Source organism: Synchiropus splendidus, chromosome 5, assembly GCF_027744825.2.
Source record: "Synchiropus splendidus isolate RoL2022-P1 chromosome 5, RoL_Sspl_1.0, whole genome shotgun sequence".
NCBI lineage: Eukaryota > Metazoa > Chordata > Actinopteri > Syngnathiformes > Callionymidae > Synchiropus > Synchiropus splendidus.
Window position 1 is genome coordinate 24525447 of NC_071338.1, and position 20653 is coordinate 24546099.

Consider the following 20653-nt stretch of genomic DNA (forward strand, 5'->3'; position numbering starts at 1 on the left):
GGCGAGTGCAAACACATCAGGGAGCTCATTTCTGTTGCCTTCAGCACACGTAGCAGACACTCTATAAACTACTAGGTTATTTCTTCAGTATCTGTTTGAAGAGACTCACTCTTTTTCAGGGTTATATGGCTCATATTTAACCAAAATTCTTGGCTTGTTTGGGTCAACACTAGTAATGGGCAGATGAGGTTTCATGAAACATGTCCTGGTTTTCAGTGGCCACTAGTTGGCACTGTCTGCTCTAAAATGTTTGGACTAGAACAATTCATAAAATGGAACCTCACATAATTTCTAATTCAAGAGAAATGGCCTCTGTTTCATGATACCTCATCTACCCATCATAGTCAATCCAGTTTTTGGGTTACTTTTCAAAGATTAACTGATGTTCCGGGTGGTGAGAACAAGCATCCCTGTCAAATCAGATTTGATATTTGATTTTTATCATCTACTGACTTTGAGAGATTGTGTACTCAAGCATTTGCTGGTAACTTTTTCCGTGTGAACATTTGTGTTTATTTTATGTTTTTAAGAAAAGGTTTCTGTTTTTCTTTCTATCCATGTTAACATGATTCATATCCCTGACTCTGAAATACCCGAGTGAGGAAACAGTTTCAGTCTCTTCTGAAAGGGAAGTGATACCGTGCTTGAGCTGCATAAAGTCTTCAACTTCAGCCAGACGCCGCAGTCAGCACATCCTCTCGCAACATGAACGCCACAGCCCGATTCTCTCCCTCAAGCGACCTTGAGGAGTTTGATGGTGGGAAGGTGGTCGCTTGCGTGATCCTCAGCCTGTCCTTCCTGGTGGGAGCTCCTGGGAACCTGCTGGTGGTGTGGACGATACTGCGCTACATCAAGAAGCGCTCCCACACCGTGGTGCTCATCCTTCATCTTGCAATCGCAGACCTGCTGGTACTCATCACACTCCCTCTGTGGATCTACTCCCTGGCACATTCCTGGATTTATGGAGAGGCTTGCTGCAAAGCCATTGTGTTCATCATCAACGCCTGCATGTACAGCAGCGTCTTCCTCATCACGCTCATGAGTGTGGAGCGCTTCGTCGCAGTGCGGTATCCCTTTGCCTCGGCCCACTGGAGACGAAAACAGGGCCTCAACAAGGTCCTACTGGTCTTATGGACGGCGGCCTTCTTGTTCAGCATACCCATCATCCCAACGCAGGTTGTTGATACAGATCTCGAGGGGGAGCATTGTTTGTATCGTCAGTACAGCCCTCAGGTTCCGGAGCTTCTGTGTGTGCTGCTGGAGACGCTGGTGGGCTACGTGATCCCGTTCTCCATCCTGGTGGTCTGCTACAGCTGCCTGTGCGGCCGCATTACTCAGATGAACTTCAAGTCCAAACGCAAGTCCACGGTCCTGATCGCCAGCGTGGTGGTGGTGTTTGCCATCTGTTGGACGCCGCATCACATTGGGAATATTCTGTCCCTCATCGTCCTGGCCACAGAGGGGTCTGACACTGAGGCCAGCCTGGAGGGCGTCAGGACCACCATGACCTTCATCGCCGGGGCCATGGTGTTCATCAGCAGCACCATAAACCCCATCCTCTACATGTTTGCCGCGCGTTCCTTCAGGAGTTCGTTGCGGGACACTGGAATCCAGAAGCTCTTCCGCCACATTTCCAGCACCTCACCAGGCGAGGGTAACAGAGAGTACTCCTTTGTATCCAAGAGGCAATGCAATCAAACCACAAGCTCCAACTGTGTGACCGAGTCCAAAGACCAAATGGACATCTTGATCAAAATGTGCGAAAATAATACATCATAACATCGCGATCCACTTTGTGTACGTTCAAGGATGTAAATTTCATATCGCTGCCTACCATGCTGTTCAAAAGCAGACCTGCCATGTATCATATCACCACTGAGAAATAGATCGATAAAAGACAACCTATTTGTGTAAAAAAAATGTGTTCAGTCATCTATTATTCACTCAAACAGTCTGGACTTACTCTCCCCTGAAGCCTTCCCCACCTCCTAAACAGACCCAAGGGTGCTTCCAGCGGGCCTCCTCTCTGTTGCCCAGAAGATCCAGGAGGTCTCCTACCTACGTTCTGAAGCTACAATCCATGCCCCACTATTCTCTAGTGACACCCACAAGCTCTGAAATATGATGTATTTTGGAGGTTGGTGAAGCTCATAACGTGTAATTTTTTGCCATGAAAGGTGAAAAGACAGGGACTGGCAGAGATGTGTGCTCGCTCAGCTGAATCTTGAAAGGTCTTTATTTAATAGGACTTGCAGGAAGGTTTCATTGGTGCACAGCCAAACTCATAGCATGTACAGTACGTGTTCTAAACCAAGCATTTTTATTATGGTTAGTGTATTGCTTCGCCTCGGTTAGTTGGGAAAAGGAAGTTGTCTTTGCTGATGTCATTATTGTCGAAATATGTGGTAAATGTGAGGGGATTTTTCAGCTGCTCCATCACGCTGATAACACCCATCAATTGACTTCCTCTCCGCGCAGGCATTGCGAAATGAAGAACTTGAAGTTTAAGTCGCAAAAAGCGGAATCATGTCTTGATGTTTGTCACGGTTTTGGGCGCATTCTCATGGAAAGGCGCTGGTCATCAGATTTACAAGACGTCTAAAGGGGTGAAAGTCTGTGCAGGGTGAGGTGGCCCGGTGATTCACCAACGACGCCAGCAGTTATTTTAACCAACTCAGGACGTTGCTATGACTACAACGTAGCCGCCAGTAGATGGCAGTGTTGCCTGTTCACCGATGTGAAGGGGTTGACCTTAACTTGTCACCTTTACTAGTTCACTTGCACTCAAGGAATGAATCCGACATGGAGTTACTTTATCGCTATATTTTATGATGTCATATACTGTATGTGCTGTACTGTCATCATAATCAATTCAGTGTTCTTATATTATTTTACAATTTATTCCTCATCATATGAGTTCATACCGTCTGTATGTTGTCTGTATGTTGTCCGTCTGTTGATGATGATAAATCCTCTCTGACAGCAACCTTTGAAGCAGTTTGAATGAAAAGATTATTTTGAACGAGCGAGTGGAAAGTTACAACGCCGGGGTGGGAGAGGAAAAAAACATGTCGAGTGAGATCTGACCTGTCATTCACTTCTTCTCGTACTGTCACTTCCTATGATGTCTTGAGTTCCTCCACCTTATTAACTGACAATAGTGTCATACATGTTTTTTTTTTTTGTTTGTTTTTTTTTGTTTTTTGAAGGCTAATTGGTTGTTTTGCTTCAGGTCGTCTTCAAATTCATGCACTCTGCCCGCAGCTGTTATTTTGCATGTCAGCAGTTTCATCACCATGAATTCTGGTGGAGACACAGGTGACAAGGCCAGGACTGCAGACTCCTCTGTCCATGAGCGAACATGGCGCACTGTCCTCTGGTCAGTAGGTGGCACAATAATAGCGTGACGTTAAATTTTAGTTGTTCAAAACCTAAGATTACTAAGTGGCTTGTGACATCACTAAATGTTTTATAGTGACGACACATGGAGACGGTGAGACACCGCAGTCGCCCACTGTACTTGTCTCTTAAGGCGTGTGTCTCTGTTGACTCCTCCAGAGGAGGACATCAGTTCAAGTGGATGAGGACAGCGTTGACATCAGTAAGCCGAAACACTTGAAGACCTTCAGTGGAGTCAGATGTTTTGTACCTCTGAGCCTGACACCATAATCAAGCTTCAATGAGATGAAGAGTTGAACTAGCTTCATATCGAGTTCTATTTGAAAAGCAGGATGTTGAATAAGATGACAGATTGAGCTTTGAAGTATCTACCCAAACTTTACGGGTGATTTGAGCACTTGAGAACAGTACGTTTCAGAATATTTATTTTTGTTATATATTTATTTTTGGAGGGGGAAGAGTTTGTTGATTTTAGGTCTGTGTCTATCAACCAGGAAATGTGACTTGTGGCCACGAGACACAAATGGAAAACTACCTCAAATTTATTTGGTGACTTCAGCTGTTGTCGCTTTTGAATAGTCAGCCACTATTCAGGGATTTGGTAGAAGACTGTCCCTATGTGTGTAAGTATAGCGGCGGGCGAGGCCTGAAGTATGTGCCAGCTCAACTGTTTTTTTCGGGATCTTGCAGCACCATGCCACACAAGATCAGCACACGTTATATATTCCACGTGTTCTGTGTGCTTTAGATTAGAATAGATTAGGCCCACCTTATAGTAGAAGGCTGTTTTAATGAATGAATTGAAAATATGCCTATGATAACTTAGTCCAAGAATTACAGATAGGTTTCTTCATCATCAGGTTTCTCCATTAAAGAAATGAGAGAGTTCGTGTTACAGGCAATGTGTGATGATCCTGCTCCTCATTTATCATTCAGAGATATTAGATTTTATTTCAAAGCTACCTGTTCTATGCTACCTTCCTCTGCTTTGGCCTGTGGAAGAAAAGCGGAGGAGCACAGGAAAGTCCCGTGTTTTTGTCACGTTCATTGAAAGTGCAAAGTTAATAAAGATTGTTTGGGTTCGCCTTTGATTGAAAGGATGCCAAATTACGTGATGGAATGAACTACTGACCACGAAAATACTCTCAATGGAATGACACCCAAATTGGTTCGACGTTTCTGCCTCACGGAGAAACCGCAGGACGTTTTTAAGCAGCCTGTTTCCTTGTTTAACGTCGCCGACCAATGAAATTACAGCATCTACTATGATGTCCCGCCCTCACCTTTGCCTTGCAGCCAATCGGCGTCGTCGGTGAGTCCCGTCGACAGCCACACAGGTAACTCGGTGAAAAAACAGCAAGCAGAGGAGGAGAAAAAGCTCTTGTTATGGAGTTGGTGCGACAAATTTGACCAGTCAAACCAGTATCTCTGGATAGATACACCCAAGTGCCGCAACAGGTAGAGTGTGACCGCAAACTCTTCCGTGGCTCCTTTCGAAATAATCTCCTCTCCTCTCTCCCTCAATTGAGACCTTTTGTTCGCTCTTCTTATCACTTGGAAAAAGGTGAACCCCCGTGTTATTATTTTATTTTAATCTTTGCTTTAATTGTAGTTTTTGTGGTCCCTGATGGCTTCGCACAGTGATACTCTGGTGGTGTTCTTTGGGGCAACAGCTGGTGCAAATGGGGGTAAACTGGGGTCGGATGAGAGGGAAATAATTCTCTTGGTGTGGCAAATTGTGGACCTTCATGAGAAAAAGGTATGGAGCTTTTTGTGACTAGTATGGTTTTTTTTTTCTTTCTTTATAGATGTGTGTAATGATTGACGTTTGTTCAAGCCAACATGGTGTGTGTTTAGCTTCCATGCTAACTGACGCGGACTCGTTTACTCGCCCTTGCTACAGGTGTGCGACTTCATCAGCCGCTAAATCACTGGGCTTAACGCACCATTTTGGCTTAAAGTTCACTTTGAAAGCGCTTTATTGACAATTAATGCTCTGCGCTATTATATTGTCAATTATTGCGACTCATTAATGGCTCGTTTCCTGAATGGGGGGGTTAATAATTTGAAGTTTTCTCACCTAAGACCGAGTTGTGCGTCATGAAAGTGCTAACTTTCTTTTGAAGGTCGGCAAGATTCATAGATGTCTTGTCAAGCCTGACACTTTGGACTTGACGGCCGAGTGTAAAGAGGAGACTGGGTTGACGGCGGAGGATGTTGTCAAGGCAGAACCTTTGGACCAAGTTCTGCAGCAGGTGAGTGAAAATGAGCTTTCAAAGACATCCATTTAACCAATATTTGTCCCAGATTTCTTTCTTTTCTTCACACATTTGTCCTGTAAACATCACCTTCTGTGACAAACAAAGACCGCTTCAGAGTTTCTAAAAGTGTTTTGCCTGCAGTTTTGGTAAAAATAAATTGACTCATATCATCATTACATGTACATGACAGAGACTCGTACATACAGGCCACGGCAAAGTCTGACCAAGTTCCGTCCTTGCAACACAATGCTAGAAATTGCTGCTGATTATAAGGTTTGCGTGCCGTTATGCGTTTGGTGGTCGAAATGCAGAAGCAAAGCAGCACAATGTCATCATGCATTTTTTTTCTCAAGAAGTTGACAGGAACCTCCCTCAATTTGAGCATTTGAAGGCATTTGAACATCCTAGACTCTTCGACATGCCTGAGTTTTTCTGGCCTCAGAACACTGCAGGGACTGTTCACTCTAGTCAAATGCATCATTTGTGCCTGTTAATCAGACTACAGTCACATTTAAAAGTGTAAATTACATTTTTATAATCACAAAAGGAGGGCGGATTTGGGTGTAAAACTAGTGGTTTAAAACAATCACTCGGTGGGGCCTACTTTTTGGGAGCTCTACAGGTGGTGGTCTGAGTTGATCAAGCTGGAGGGTTGTCTCCTCAACTCGCCATTCATATAGCGAACCCATTGCAGTGGAAGTAGATGAGTGTGAGATTTAATTGGTGTCATTTTGAGTGAAGCTTCACTCAGAAATGTGAATGACTTAAAGACGAAAACAGAGTTGAAATGAACTCCCTTTTTTCTTTATACCCACGGCAGCAGGTCTAGGAATAACTATGGTGGTCAACTCTTTCCACCCCACACACACCGCATTAATAATGGGGTGTGCACCTCAACCATTGCCTGCAGCGTTTATAACTCACCAGAGGAACAGATTCTCCTGTTACACTTTAAGTTTTTGTTTTGACCTGCAGCTCTCATAAAAACAAGCCAATTGCTCTGCAACAGCAAGAAGTGACATGACTGTAAAGATCCTATAAGTTCATGAGAAGCGCGCCGTGTTTTTCTCCATTTTGGGGGGAAAAGTGCTCCACCTGGATGAGATATGTGATTTGGGTTGACAGTTAAACGGCTCTGACAGTCAGAAGTAGTTAAGCAGCGAGGATGGGCAGAGCCTGAGGTGTGAGACCGTGCAGACACGGAGGAGGCGGCGCAGGTCCGGTCTTGTCTAGGCTTGATGCAAACATCTGGAAGGCGGAATGTTTACCTGCGACCGCACCTCTGTTTTAGGCTGCAGGACAGACGTGTATATGAGCTGCTGGAAGGCGGTCCGTGCTGCTAATGTCAGGTCAACGATGCTTCTTTTGCGTTGAGCCAGTCTCATGTTTTGATAATTTATGCAAGGAACTTGGCGAAGGACTTGGAGAACTGCGACAAGGCTTGCATTAAACAATGTGTCTGTACGTTTTGAAGTCTAGATTAAAAGTCAGTAAGGTTCTCAAATGGAATAATGGAGGGGGAAGTTTTGTTTGTTTACAAATATTTACTATTTACAATAACAAAAGCCATTATGGCTTTTGTTATTGTAAATAGTAAATATTTAACCCCAAATACATCAGTTCCTCCTGCCACCCGAATCACAAAATAAACGCTGATATTGGTTGTTTCAGGTTTGAGTTGTGTCATTGTCATGTTACTGTGTACTCATGAGCAAAAAGAAGATGGTGCGCTTCACTCCATATGTTTCATCGTATAGATGCTCACCCATTCTCACAGATGGACTGACTCGTTGCACCCCAATATCTGGTTGTAGTCCCAGGAAAAGATATATAGATTTTAGGTGGACTCATTTGAACTTCAGTATTGTTTGGAAATCATGGAATTCCCACCACAAGAAGGGGTTCAGGTGTCTTGAGGTCTTGTTCAGCACTGACTTGACAATGTTGGCAGGAATTGGAACTTACAAGTAGCACACCAGCCCAGTTAGCATGACGCAGCAGTGGCAGATTCTTTCGTCGTCTCTAAAAAGTTGACAGGGTTTGTGGCGGAGCCATCTCCTGTCACTCCTTCCTGCCAGTGACTCCGCTAATGTTGCCAAACATGTTTTTCAACCATCCATGTCCTAGTGTTTGTTTTCAGGAGACACACCTATACCCCACCCCTCAAGTGTTTTGTTAAGAACCAGTGATTACCACGCCACCTCACTAAGTATTTAGGGCCTAGCTTTATCAGTGTTTCTGTACAGATGTTGTGGATCAGCTCCAGGTTTTAGTCAGGACAGGTTACGTCTCGAGTTTCCCTGCGGGTTAGCATGTGTGCAGAACCTTCAAATATTAACAGACTGATCGTTGCTAGTCATTCTTTGTCTCTGCCTCTCTCAATTTGTCACTGCAATTCAGAGTAAAACAATGAGTCATGAAAAGGTGAAACTTAGCGAGACACCTCTTTGTTAATCGATGAAACCAAGGGTGTGGGATGTGCTGCCCCCACAGTGATTTGTTATTGTGAATTCATCTTTACATCTGATGGATTCAGAGAGTCAGCTCAGATGTGTAAATATTCATACACAGGTCAAGCAAAATACCAACATTTAAAACGGTTATTCCAAGTTTTGCTGGTAATGGAAACGCTGTGTGTCAAAGTTAAACTGTTGAGTAGGCAAGGTATTTTTCTTAGGGGTTTGCTGGTAAATGTGACTTAAAAAATATATCTGGATATTTAGCTGCAGATTTGAAAGATAAATGATAATCTGACACACATGGCTTGAGAAGTAAACACTGTGGATTGCCTGATCCTTGCCCTGCACTCACATCTTAGCTTAATGTTAGTTCTTGAACGTATTTGCCAAGGCTTCTTATAGTAGGCTGTTGCGATCATCATATGGAGTAAAGATCTAAGTTATAAAATGTAATTTGTTTAGTAAATACACGTGATGTGATTAATAGAAGTGATAAGTGTGTGAAATGTAGCTTTTCATTGTGATTGTTCATACAGGATTTAGCTGTATTAGCAGGGATGTGAATCAACTCATGTTGGGCTGAATCTTCATGATGATGCACAACACCACGGCCTCTGTAACTGCAGTGATTCATGTTCTACGTGTGCAGATTTTTATGGCTTTGACAGCTTCATCACATAGTTCTCTGGTTGCTGCAGAGATGTGGCTGCATGTCGCAGCCTGTGTGGAGTCTTTGCGTGCAATTGGACTGAGAATGTTGTTTTGAGAATTAGTCGTGTATGATGAATATCTGACTCAGTTTTGACAAAAAAAAACGAAATTAATTACAAGATAATTAATGCTTATCGGCTGAACCCAAATAGAGTTAAAATTGAAACCTCAGTAGCTGGATCTTCTACATGATTGTTGCATAAAATTGTTGCCAAAATGTCCATGTACTGCAAGTAATACCTGCAAAATGTTGTTTCTGTAGACTCTCCTCTGCAGACTCCACTGCTGTACAGCATTATGCTACAAGACTGTCATTAAAAAAGTCTGCTTGTGCAAGTTTTCAATGAGCAGCTGGCATGATAGAATTTAACATCTTCACCCATTCTTGCAAACATGGATTTTTGTCCTGAACTGGGCTTCTTTATCATGCGTTTTGGCCAAGGGTTTCCACAGCAAATGAAGCTCCTTCTCCTATCCTGACGGACCTCCTGGTCAGACCTGTCCGCTTCATTTCAGTTTCCTCATTAAACCATCCATGAAGCTCATTGGTTTACCTACTGTTCTGGTCTCTCTTCTCCAAACTTCTCCAAACTCTCGTGTTTGTCACAATGAGCCAGGAATGTGGATGTAGTTGCCTCATATAGCCATTCTGATGAACCCTTTCCAATATCTGCTCTGTATTCTCTGTAAATTTCACAAGCCATTTGCGGCAGTTAGTATTTCCTCAGAGTGACGTGAGGAGTCAGAGACTTGACACGGCCACTGGCTATATATGACGGATTATCAGACGATGGGAGAGTATTAGCTGTTCGTGTCCAGGCAGGTTCATTTGCTGAGAAATGCAGGGCCATTTGGCAACTCGGCTGCTGACAAAAGATCTAATCCGTGAAGAGAGTCATGGAGATGGCTTTGGGCAGGTTCAAGTGGAAAATGGAAGATTGTTATACGTTTCACATTTACTCATTCAATTTTCTAATAAAGAGATCCACAACCAACCAGCAGGACTAGATTGAAAAGTTGAAACTGGCACCCTATACAAAGTTTTTGAAGAAAGAAACAAAAATGCTGCCTTCTCGGTCACAAGACTGGACCCATACCCTTTTTTAACCAAAAATTTCTACAGTAACTGGCCTTCTCCTTGTTTCATTTAGACCACCAGCGAACCCCCTCAGACCAGTGATCCAACTTGAATTCACTGAAGAAAAGCAACAATTGGGTTGCTGCTTATTAAGTCTGGAATCGTCTGAAGAGTCCTCCTATAGCGAACATCCCGTGTCTCTGTTCATGTTTGCAGTCACAACAGGAATCATTGTCCCTTCCAGCGGCTCCGCCTTGTTCAACTTCAAAAGCACTTGTAGAAAGTAAATGTTGAAGAAGTGCTGGGACACGCCCCACTGGCTGTCAACTCTCACGCTGCGTCAGCTGCACTGACATTCAGACTAAATAAACCTGTTTTAAAGTCATCCTTTATTAGCCGTGTTGGAGCGTCCGTCTGCCAAAGATGCTTGCTTTTGTTCGCTTCTGTGAAACGGATGGTCTACATGTAGCAGCACATGTTGCTGGCACGCACAGTTGTGGCTCATTATTAGTCAGCGTGTGATAAGAACCCAAGGTCATGGGCAGTAGTTGGATCAATGCAAGGCTCATCACTCTTTCTTCCTACTTGACAATTGCAGTTTCTTGCTCCAGGTCTCTCACTGTATGTTATGACTTTTTTTTTTTTGATCAACTTTGACTGAGGTATTTCGTTATGTGAGGGGGAGGAAGTGGCCTTTGAACACAGTCCTATCAGAGTTTGCTCTCCATTGATGCAGCACTGTGTGTATGCAGAGGTGAGGTAAAGTGGTGGCGGCTGAAACAAACTGATAAGAGCAGCAGGGAGTGTCGGGTCAGACCTTCACTGCCAGAGGCACCTCAGGCCAAACGCACCATGCTCCCAACTTCAATAGGAAGTTTGCCATGCTGAGAACCAGACGGAGAAACTCTAGAGTGCACACATGGCAATTGTGGGGGGGGTTAAAATAGTAGTTCAGTGACGTGTCTGAACCTGTGTGTGCCCTGCAAAGTTGCTACGTAGCTTTGAATAATACCTACATTTTTCAGGGATTTGCGTAGATAAGGCTCTACGGGGCGTTAACTTCCAGAGTACTGCAAATATGTGTTTTTCAATTGAGTGGCTTGTCCTGCAGTAATGCCTGCAGTATGTTGTGGAACCTGTTACCATGGCCTGCTGCTGATAACGATTTTCTTCCTCTCACGATCCTGTCAGGTTTTGCCTCAGCTAGTCAGCATCCTCCACTTTTACCTGTTTTGATCATCATCTCTCATCACTCTTTCTTCCTCTTCATATCCAACATTCTCATTACACCACTGTCTCCCCTCTACACATGTCCAAACCATCTGACCTCCTGAATATCTGCTCTTTTCTGATCTTGTTTTATCTAGTCATCTGTATTCAACCTCACTACCATCCTATAAAGCTTCGCCTCTTGCTGCTCACTCGTCTCTTGCCCTTTCTATTATTCACCTTCAGTACTTCGATCTATGAAGAGAAATGTGTACCTTGTTTTTCTTTAGTTTTTCTCTGTTAAGACTTGCAGTATTTGTGATGCAAAATTGGTCATGTTGGTGTTCTGGCTCCAACAAAAATGTATAATTGAAGCAGATTGTGTTGTCAAATCTTTGAGGAACTATTTTTGTGCACATCACCTCTTTAAAGCTGGAGGTGAAAACAATAGTGTAAACTGGTCGGGTTGGACATTCGAGTGGAGACCGTCGCAAAGGAAGTGCATCGCTGCAAGCCAGCTGGTCGGACTGGTCTGCGTTGTTTTTGTTGTCCCTGACAAAGCATGTGTGCGCTCTCACCTGGTAAACACAGAAACCTGTTCCACAGGCCTCATTACTGAGAGGAACACACACCACCGTGGCCCCATTGACATTTGACAATGCCTGTTTGCTCATTTAGAACATTCAAAGTTGTTCAAGCTGTCATTGTTCATTAAGAAATATCCTGATTTAATTACTGATGTCTTTGTTTTATATCCAGTTTCAGCAGTCAGTGTCGTCTGAAGTGAAGTGCCTGGGCCGAAGCTCTTACAGACTCTGTGTCAACAGCCCGCACATCATCCGACAGGCTCTCCACCCCGAGGCCTCCAAAAAGGTTTGTCCACTTTTGGTTTTTGGTTTACCCAAAATAAGTTTGTCTTGCCACTGTCTTGTCTTGTACATCTGTGTGTGTTCTTTGTCTGTTACCCCTCATAAGCCATTCAAATCTTTGTTTTTGTTGGATGTATGGATCTCATAATCTCATCCCTTTTTTGGATGGTTGAAATAAATGTATAGGAGCCTTAAGATCTTAACTGAAACCTGTGCAGAGCAAGTGCCATTTAGTTGTGATGTGATCAAGCTAAGATTGATGCAGTTTTGCACTGTTAATACGGGCCCTAAGAGGACATGGTGTGAGAGAGGGATTGATACATGTGTCGTCCCTCTTTGTTGAACTGAGGCTCTGGCTGATGAAAACACCCTCATGACGTTTGGCTCAACCCAGTTTTCCAGTAGATGACTTCACTTAGGAAATTAAATTCAACAGTAATTAAAAGTATAATTTCGAAAGGGAAACACTGCTTCTGTTGCTGATCCATTTTAGAGTAAAGTCGATGTAAAATATGAATGATGTTGTTGTCTCATGTCAACATATAAACCTCCTGATCCTTGCACTGTTTTCATTGTGAAATGAGTCTTTTTCTACGTTTCAGCATCCTTAACAATGGTTTCTGTAAAAAAAGAAAATTTTCCAAAAGCCACTTGAGTTTTCTGTGGTTAAATTTGATCGGATGAAGAAAATGACCAGAAACTGAACTTGATCGATCAAAGCTGGCGTGGCACTTCATCTGTAGTTGCTTGTTCTGTGCTTTGACATTTTTCTTGATGATTCTCTCCTGTTTTTCCAGAATCTAGTCCTGCCAGAATGCTTCTTTTCATTTGTGGATCTCAGGAAAGAGTTTCACAAATGTTGCCCCAGCGCCGGCCCAATGCCCTCACTTGCTCTCCCCTCCATGTTGGAGCGTATCCTTGGAGAAAATAAAATAAGAACTTTAGTTTTGTATTTTTTAGTCCTCATGATGTGATATTTTGGGGCTAAAGTGGCTTGCCTAAACTCTGAGAAATATTTCTGTGCCTTCTTTATTTTGGTGTTTCTTTAACAAGTATGTCCAGATGTTGGTCTTCCAGCTGTGTCAGAACAGCTGATGGGGATGAGGGAGGTGAGGAGCATGGTGCAGCTGACCCTCCGCATCCTAGCTGACCCCTACAGTGAGTCTCAGTCCTTCACACCAGATGTCTCTTGATTCTGAACTGACGAGAAGAGTTCCACTCGCGACATGTCCTTTTAGTCCGTGACAGCATTCTTTGAAGCGTCTGCTCATTCACTGCTGCTCTGATCTTCAACCTGTCCATCTGGTTTCTGTCATGCAGCTCAAATATCAAATGAACTACTTTTTGTCAAGAGGGTGCAGCTTCTGTAACCACCCTACAGTCTGAATGTTGAACAAGGTTTTGTTCTGTTATCATGTTTGTTGAATAGCAGACATGGGGCCTGTGTCTATTGTAGGAACCTTTCAGTCCTTATTGTAACTTGTTAAAGGCCCAGAGCTGTTGTCCTCAGCTTGTTATTAGTGCCAAAGACAACATGAGTCTAGGTGCAGCAGGGCTCTGGAATAGCCTGAAAGATTGGATCTAAAATGTACCTTAAACACCTTAAAACACTTATATAGACGTGCTTTTGCTGAGATGTCATTCAGCCACATCAGTGTCACTATGCTCCTTGTGTTCTTGTTTAGGTCAGTGAAGCTCTTTGTGAGCTGTTGAAGAAACAGTATGTGCCCTCAGTTTTTGTGTTGCATTTGTAGCCATGGACCCATCAAATCTGACCCTCCCACCACATGAGATGATTCTATGTTGCCCTAAATGTTTTTTTTTGTCCCTAACAAGCTGCTGCTTTGTGTCTTTTCAGACCACAGTTTTTCCTGCTTTGAAACCGTCAAGTACAAGCTGGATTCTGGAACATGGTATGACACACTTGTGAGGGTGATCCTGTCTCACCTGTTTGTCTTGACTTGGTGTTGACACTACTAACTGCCTCTGACCAAACTGCAGATTAAAGTCACACACATTCTACAAGAGTGTCATTACAGCTGTGAGACCAAATCCCTCTGCTGTCAGACTGTCACCATTGTTGCCACACAAAGTGTAATGGTTTCTAGTCAGAACATTCTGTCCTACCACATTAGTAGTAATCTTAGTTAAAATTTTGTTTTTTGTTACATTTTTACATTTTCTTTTTCACGTTTTAATGCTTAGAACTTGAAATATTCTTTGGGAACTACAGTGTAATGGCAAGTTTGTCAAAGCTTGACCTTTGACAACCTTTGCTACGATCACACTGGAACCTCTGTTGTCACATACAGTGGCGATGCAGCTGAGATGGTAGAGTGGTCTCTCTGTGATGTGTTGTTGTGTCCCTTTATCTCGACACTCTTAACTGTGGTTTGGTGAAAGGTGTCTTGTTAGTCAAGTGCTTTGGTTAACGTGGGAAGTGCTGTACAAGTGGGAGCCATTGACTTTGTGTAAAATATTTCCTCCTCTCTCGTGCAGCAGTAAGACAGAACCAGTGGACAGCGAGACAGTCATCAGAGCACGAGGGCTTCCTTGGCAGTCCTCAGACCAGGACATCGCCAGATTCTTCAAAGGCCTCAATATCGCCAAGTGAGTGGGACCACAAGAGCAGTGTTTCAACAATAACACCATCGGCGATGCTTGTTGTGTTGAGCGCTAAGGATTTCTATTCTTGCTGATAACTGTGGTCTGTCTCAGGGGCGGCGTGGCGCTGTGTCTGAACGCTCAGGGCAGGAGGAACGGCGAGGCCTTGGTTCGCTTCATCAACTCGGAACACAGAGACTTGGCACTGGAGCGACACAAGCACCACATGGGCAGCCGATACATCGAGGTGAAACCTGCCGTGACAGTCCCCTCAACAGGACCTGCTTTCGATGCTTTAACTTGTGATACTAGTTTGAGACGAGGAAAGGTTTCACATCTGAATGAGAAATAGGAGTCAACTGGTTGGACAGTCGGAAAGTAAAGGTCATTTGAAGATCAAAACAATCGTAGACGATTTTTCTCACACAGTTTTCTTTGCATAACATTATGATTGTTAGCCCAGTGAGCTGCAGAGTTGAGCTGAAGAACGGAATGTCCCGCTCTTGCTGCATGGGGTGAGAGTTGGGGGACACCCTTCCTAAGCTAACATCTCTTGTCTTCTTCTCAGGTCTACAAGGCCACAGGAGAGGAATTCCTGAAGATCGCTGGAGGTCAGATTTCATCCTCCTCTCTGTGCATGGCGAGTCGTCATGAAAAGCTTTCTGTTAAAGTTTTGTGTTTCCTGACTTTTCTGCGTCGGACGAAAAACAAGACCTTCCCACATCTGCAGCAGAGCAGCTCTGCACAAGAAGGCTTCTCACTGGGCTCTTCTCCTGTTACCCGAGTCTGCACCTCGTCCCTCTGACGCCCCAGAAGCTTATCTGCCACTAATAAAAGACGCTTTGTTCGTCACCCCCCTCCCAGCTCCCTTCGTCGCCTCCTCACCCACTTCATCCTCTGCTCACACTGTCAGCCAGAGAGAGGTTTCACCTCACCTGTTCTAGCTCAGGTCCTCCTCCCCCGAGGGAGCGAGGCCGCCGGCCGGTGAAAGCAGCCGATCGCCGGTGATTGGTCGGGGGTGTGAGGAGACAAAGGCAGGGCCTCTGGCCGCTGGAGCGGAGACTCTCTGCTCCTGCAAACAGACAGTTGACAAAGAAACGCAGCCAGATAACTTTCAGTGGCTGCAGGCGCGTCTGTGGACTTTACTCGCTTCAAGTTAAGATCAACAGAGATACTGGTGCTGGCACATTGGACTTTAGGCAAACAGCTCAACCCAACTGCCCTCAAGAGATATCTAAGCTGATGTTAATGCAGTCTTCTCAATGTTTCTAAAATGAACCTGCAGATGAGCTTGACCTGCGTGTAGGGTCAGAGATGTTGAGGTGTTTGGCAGCTCTTGTGTCAGTTGGGAGATCCTGTGGTAGATGACTCCGCCAGAGCTCTTACCTTCCCCCCTCTGACACCAGGTACGTCCAACGAGGTGGCCCAGTTTCTGTCCAAGGAGAACCAGGTGATCATCCGCATGAGGGGCTTGCCATTCACCGCCACCCCCCAAGAAGTTTTGGACTTCCTTGGCCCTGAGAGTCCAGTCACAGATGGGACGGAGGGCCTTCTGTTTGTCAAGTATCCGGACGGACGGCCTACCGGAGACGCCTTTGTTCTCTTCTCCTGCGATGAATATGCCCAGAACGCCATGAAGAAGCACCGGCAAATCCTCGGCAAGCGCTACATCGAGCTGTTCCGCAGCACCGCGGCCGAGGTGCAGCAGGTGAGCTTCACACCAACCTTAGGTCTCATGTCGATGTCAAGTATTCAAACCGTTGTGTGTGTGTCCAGGTGTTGAACCGGTACCTGTCGACCCCCCTGATCTCCACGCTGCCCAGCTCCCCCATCGTCCCCGTCCTGGCCACGCCGCCGTTCCTCCCAACCGCCAGCAGTTCTCGGGACTGCATCCGCCTGCGTGGACTTCCCTACACCGCTGGCATTGAAGATATCCTTGAGTTCATGGGCGAGCATACGGTTGACATCAAACCTCACGGAGTGCACATGGTTCTGAACCAGCAGGTGAGCCCGCCTCCGGCGGATGATGCTGATGGAGCTGCGGGTTCTTTCTGTGGCCCTTCATGACGTCTCCGTTCTGCCATCATTTAGGGCCGACCCTCGGGTGACGCCTTCATTCAGATGCTCTCACCGGACAAGGCCTTCCTGGTGGCTCAGAAGTGCCACAAGAAGACCATGAAGGATCGGTACGTGGAGGTGTTCCAGTGCTCTACTGAGGAGATGAGCATCGTCCTGATGGGAGGAACTCTGAACCGGAGCGGCCTCTCACCTCCGCCCTGCAAACTTCCCTGTAAGTCCTGGTTTAGATTTGGATAAATATTTGGATTAAAAAAATTCTCTCTCAAAGGCTAAGTAATGAGGAAACCATGACGCTGCATCACCTCTGTATTTGTTCTAGATTCAAAGATGAAAAGATGGCTTGTGCACCGCGGACTTTGAGCAGGCGGATATCTGTTCGTGCGGCTGATTAGATTGTGAGGGTGAACGCCTTATTCACACTTGTTCCCGGCCGTTTATTGGTCTAAGCTTCGGTTCTTTGGAAGCGTAAAGTCACATAACACACTGGAAGAGCTGGATTCATAACTGCTGAACCCAAGTGTGGCTACCTGATATTTGGCTTGAGGCGACCTGCCGCTTCCCATAGGTCACCTGTGTTTGTGTCTCATGTTGACATGTAAACACCTGATCAAAGTGTGTTTTGGTGGTGGTGTCAGTGGTTCACTGACCTGCTCTGATGGGGAAACAATCGTTGGAGAGAAGAGAGAGAGGCATATTTTGGTTGGTTGCGCAGTAGTGCAAATGTAGGATGACTGTTTCAGGTGCGGCAAATGTCTGAGGCTGCTTTGCTTGTTGAAATTTCAATTGGTCCCCAGACCAGACTTTGGACACGCCTGCTGGCCTTGCTTTTTATTCGTCTGTTGCGATGTTATCTAACATTGAGGTAGATTTTTTTTTTCTCGTCTTTATCTCTATTCTTGGTGACAGATTGAAAAGTACAAGTGCTGACTCGGCAAAAAAAAAGCCTGTCAATCAATTGCAGTTGCTCGACCTGTGCTTCTCTTCGGTCCTGATGTGTGTGCTCTCTCCTCTGCAGGTCTGTCGCCACCGACAGCCTACTCGGCTTTCCCCACCCCCCCTGCCCTCCTCTCAGAGGCTGCCCTCTACCAGCCTCACCTGCTGGCGACCCCCAGGCCCCACCAGGGCAGCCCCCACAGTGCGGCCCTGGCCTACTACCCGCCTCAGCCTCACTTCTACATGAACATGAACTACACGGCGTACTACCCGAGGTCCGCAGCTCTTCTCCGTCTGTCTGTCCGTCCGTCCGTCCGTCACTGTCTGACCTGTCTGGCTCGTCTTCCTCTCCCCGCAGCCCTCCTGTGTCGCCCTCCACCGTGGGTTACTTTGCAGCGCCGCCAGGTATGGCGGCGACGGTGGCGGCCCAGGCCCACCCTGCCGCTGCGGCGGCTGCTGCAGCCGCCTCCTCTGTGCTGCCCCAGCCGGGTGCTTTGGTCCGGATGCAGGGCCTCCCTTACAACACTGGAGTCAAAGACATCCTGAGCTTCTTCCAGGGCTACCAGGTCAGTGCAGACGCTCGCTTGTTCCCTTCGGAAATGTTTCCTGCACTGGCACACAGGAATCTCTGCTCCCCTCCAACAAACCTCCACAAACCTGTCTCCTCTTTGCCTCACGTGTGCGCTGCCAGGCCAGACTAGGTGGAACCCTGTGAGCAGGTAGGATTGACAGCTGTGGTCGAGGGTGTTGGCAGATTTTAGTGTGTGAGGTGGCGATATTTGGGGAAGAGGAAGGGTGGGTGAGCGACAACACACTTTGATTTGTGTGTGAGACTGAAAACCTGCAGGTCCGTGTGGAGTAGTGCAGTCTACGTCCCCAGTTAGGCTGTGTCTTTAGCATTTGTTTGGATTGTGCCGAGTGTGAAAGTCACCTTGTGTGTCTCTGATCGATCAGCTGGAACATTATGACCACCTCCCTAGAATTCTTTGCTGCAGCTCTTGGGTCGTTTCCTGGTCAGGCCCCTGCAGATGAGCCCAGAGGGGCCACAGCTCTGTTAGATGCTGGTGGTGGTCGTAATGTTGTGGCTAATGACTGACTCTGACTGAAGAGCCTGGTGTCGTCTCGCTGGTCACTGGGTCGTGTTTGAGTCTCGGCTGGCTTTTCTCTGCGTGCGTGTGTGAGACTGAAGTGTATTCCCCTCTGACTGTGGGTTCATTATCGCACGTGTGCAGTACGCCCCCGAGGAGTACAGCGGCGTGGTTCCGATGAGTGAACAGGCCCGGAGTCTGATTCAGCCCAAAGAATGGCTCTGTCTTTAGGGACGCACCTGAAGGTAAGAGGAGCCCCCGACCGGCTGACCGGCCTGCCTGCATGGACAAAGACTTTCCACTTCCTCCTTTCTAACGTCAGCGCTCCGGGAGCGTCCCGGTTCTGAGCTCTGGGCCCGGCATGTCCACGCGCTTCGCTGACTGATCATGGTTGCAAGTGAGAAGTACTGACTCTGGACGCACGTGCTGGTTCTAATGCAACGCTCACGGACTAAAGTGGTCCCCGATGACCAGAACTGGACTCGGTCTGAAATTGTAGAATCAAAATGTTCAGACGCGTCGTAATCCTGGACTCAGTACTTCTCCGTTGACCTGTTGATTGTTTGGATCTTCTTCAAGAGACGTCTGAGGCCTGCTGTGCTGAACTAATCATCTCACTCGTGTGTGGGCGCATGCAGACTAACCCGCTGTTGGATCGGCTCTCTGCCTCCCCCTGGTGTCATTTAACTCTACTCTCCTCTTGCAGCTGCAGCCGGACGCCGTCCTTATCTTGTACAACTTCAGTGGCCAGTGCAGCGGCGAGGCCTTGATCACCTTCCCCAACGAGGAGACGGCCAGACGCGCCGTGGCCGAGCGCTCCAACCATCCTTTCTATGGCCAGCAGGTCCGACTGGGCTTCTGCAACTGACCCCCAGCGTCTCCTGCACTCGACCCTCCGGAGCTTCTCGTCTCGGTCCTGCGGGGAGATGAACTGCCTTGGCTCGGCTCCCACTCTGGCCGTGCGGCACCTTTATTTATCTTCTCATGTACAGACTCCTCCAGCACTTCTGTTTCTCACCAGTCCACAACCATGTTCGTCAAAAAAGAGCCATACCGACTCCAACACTGCTGCCGGCTCCTCACAATCTATTAAGGACTTGAGACTCGGCAACAAGATTTATTTTAATTCTTCTCATTTCCTTAGACAAGAAGCCATTTTGTGCCGAACGACCATTCCGTTTCTTTCCTTTCCGACTCCCCGCTCGTGTCGACGACGTGAACGTTGACGTAAAGAGGTGTGCGTGCGTCACCATATGAATTTAGATATGCGTGTGTCTGTGTGTGTATAAGATTGTGAACAATAAAAAGTCAACAAGTGTTGGTCTCACTTGCGTCGATCCCATGGCAAACTCTGCTTAAGCTTCTGGACTGGACCTCAGGAAAGTGGGCCGGCTGCTTGGAGCTGTCGGCTCCTGCACTGAACAAATTATTTTAGTGACTTTGGCCGTCGATGTTCGATGTGGCCGTGATGCAGGGAGGTTTTCCTGCTTTCTGCCATGATGGAGACCTGAGAGAGAGCGAAACACTGGCGGCTCAGAACCGAACCGTTGATGGAGGATGTTGCTCTGCAGTGAAGAAAGCGGTCGGGCAACCTTTCACTGGTCTGAATCCTGCCTGGGCGCCCCCTGCTGGTCAAAACGAAATCTTGAACCGATGTTTGTCGTTCTTATCTCTCCGCTAAAGTTGTAAAGTAAACTTAAAATTTGGTCGTAAACTCATTTTGTTAATAGAAACACGTCTATGGCGTATTGTCTGCGTTAAAAAGAACTTGCTGCCCTGGTGTATTTAAAAAAAAAAAGTCCGTAAGTGACGCCATATTCCTCGGATGGTCGCCGCATAACTGTTGCGTTCAGGAAACTATTGCATAATTATTGTTTTGATGATGTGATCCAACCGTTGTGCGGGGGAGACATATGACACTTTGATTCAAACCGTTTATTAATTTCAAATGTCCTTGATAAAT

The 20653-nt window shown here is 46.2% G+C and overlaps 2 protein-coding genes across 4 annotated transcripts; both read left to right on the top strand.

The window, feature by feature from the left end:
- Positions 1–695: 695 nt before the first annotated feature.
- Positions 696–2852, top strand: si:dkey-148a17.6 (uncharacterized protein LOC108190685 homolog). Its single transcript, XM_053865975.1, has one exon. The coding sequence runs from the start codon at positions 706–708 to the stop codon at positions 1777–1779; it is 1074 nt and encodes a 357-aa protein (XP_053721950.1). The 5' UTR covers positions 696–705; the 3' UTR covers positions 1780–2852.
- Positions 2853–4586: 1734 nt separating this feature from the next.
- esrp2 (epithelial splicing regulatory protein 2) lies at positions 4587–20000 on the top strand. Of its 3 annotated transcripts, none has more exons than XM_053866637.1 (16): positions 4587–4857; positions 5012–5158; positions 5526–5654; positions 11877–11990; positions 12784–12898; positions 13049–13144; positions 13845–13899; positions 14486–14596; positions 14705–14837; positions 15159–15201; positions 15997–16298; positions 16367–16594; positions 16682–16880; positions 17685–17877; positions 17961–18168; positions 19397–20000. In XM_053866637.1, the coding sequence occupies exons 2-16, from the start codon at positions 5027–5029 to the stop codon at positions 19556–19558; spliced, it is 2220 nt and encodes a 739-aa protein (XP_053722612.1). In that variant the 5' UTR covers positions 4587–4857; positions 5012–5026; the 3' UTR covers positions 19559–20000. The 3 variants fall into 3 exon arrangements, with proteins under 3 accessions (XP_053722612.1, XP_053722613.1, XP_053722610.1); XM_053866638.1 differs by lacking the exon at positions 4587–4857 and adding an exon at positions 18835–18935 and having other exon boundaries at positions 4864–5158; positions 19397–19541; XM_053866635.1 differs by lacking the exon at positions 4587–4857 and having other exon boundaries at positions 4864–5158.
- Positions 20001–20653: the final 653 nt, after the last annotated feature.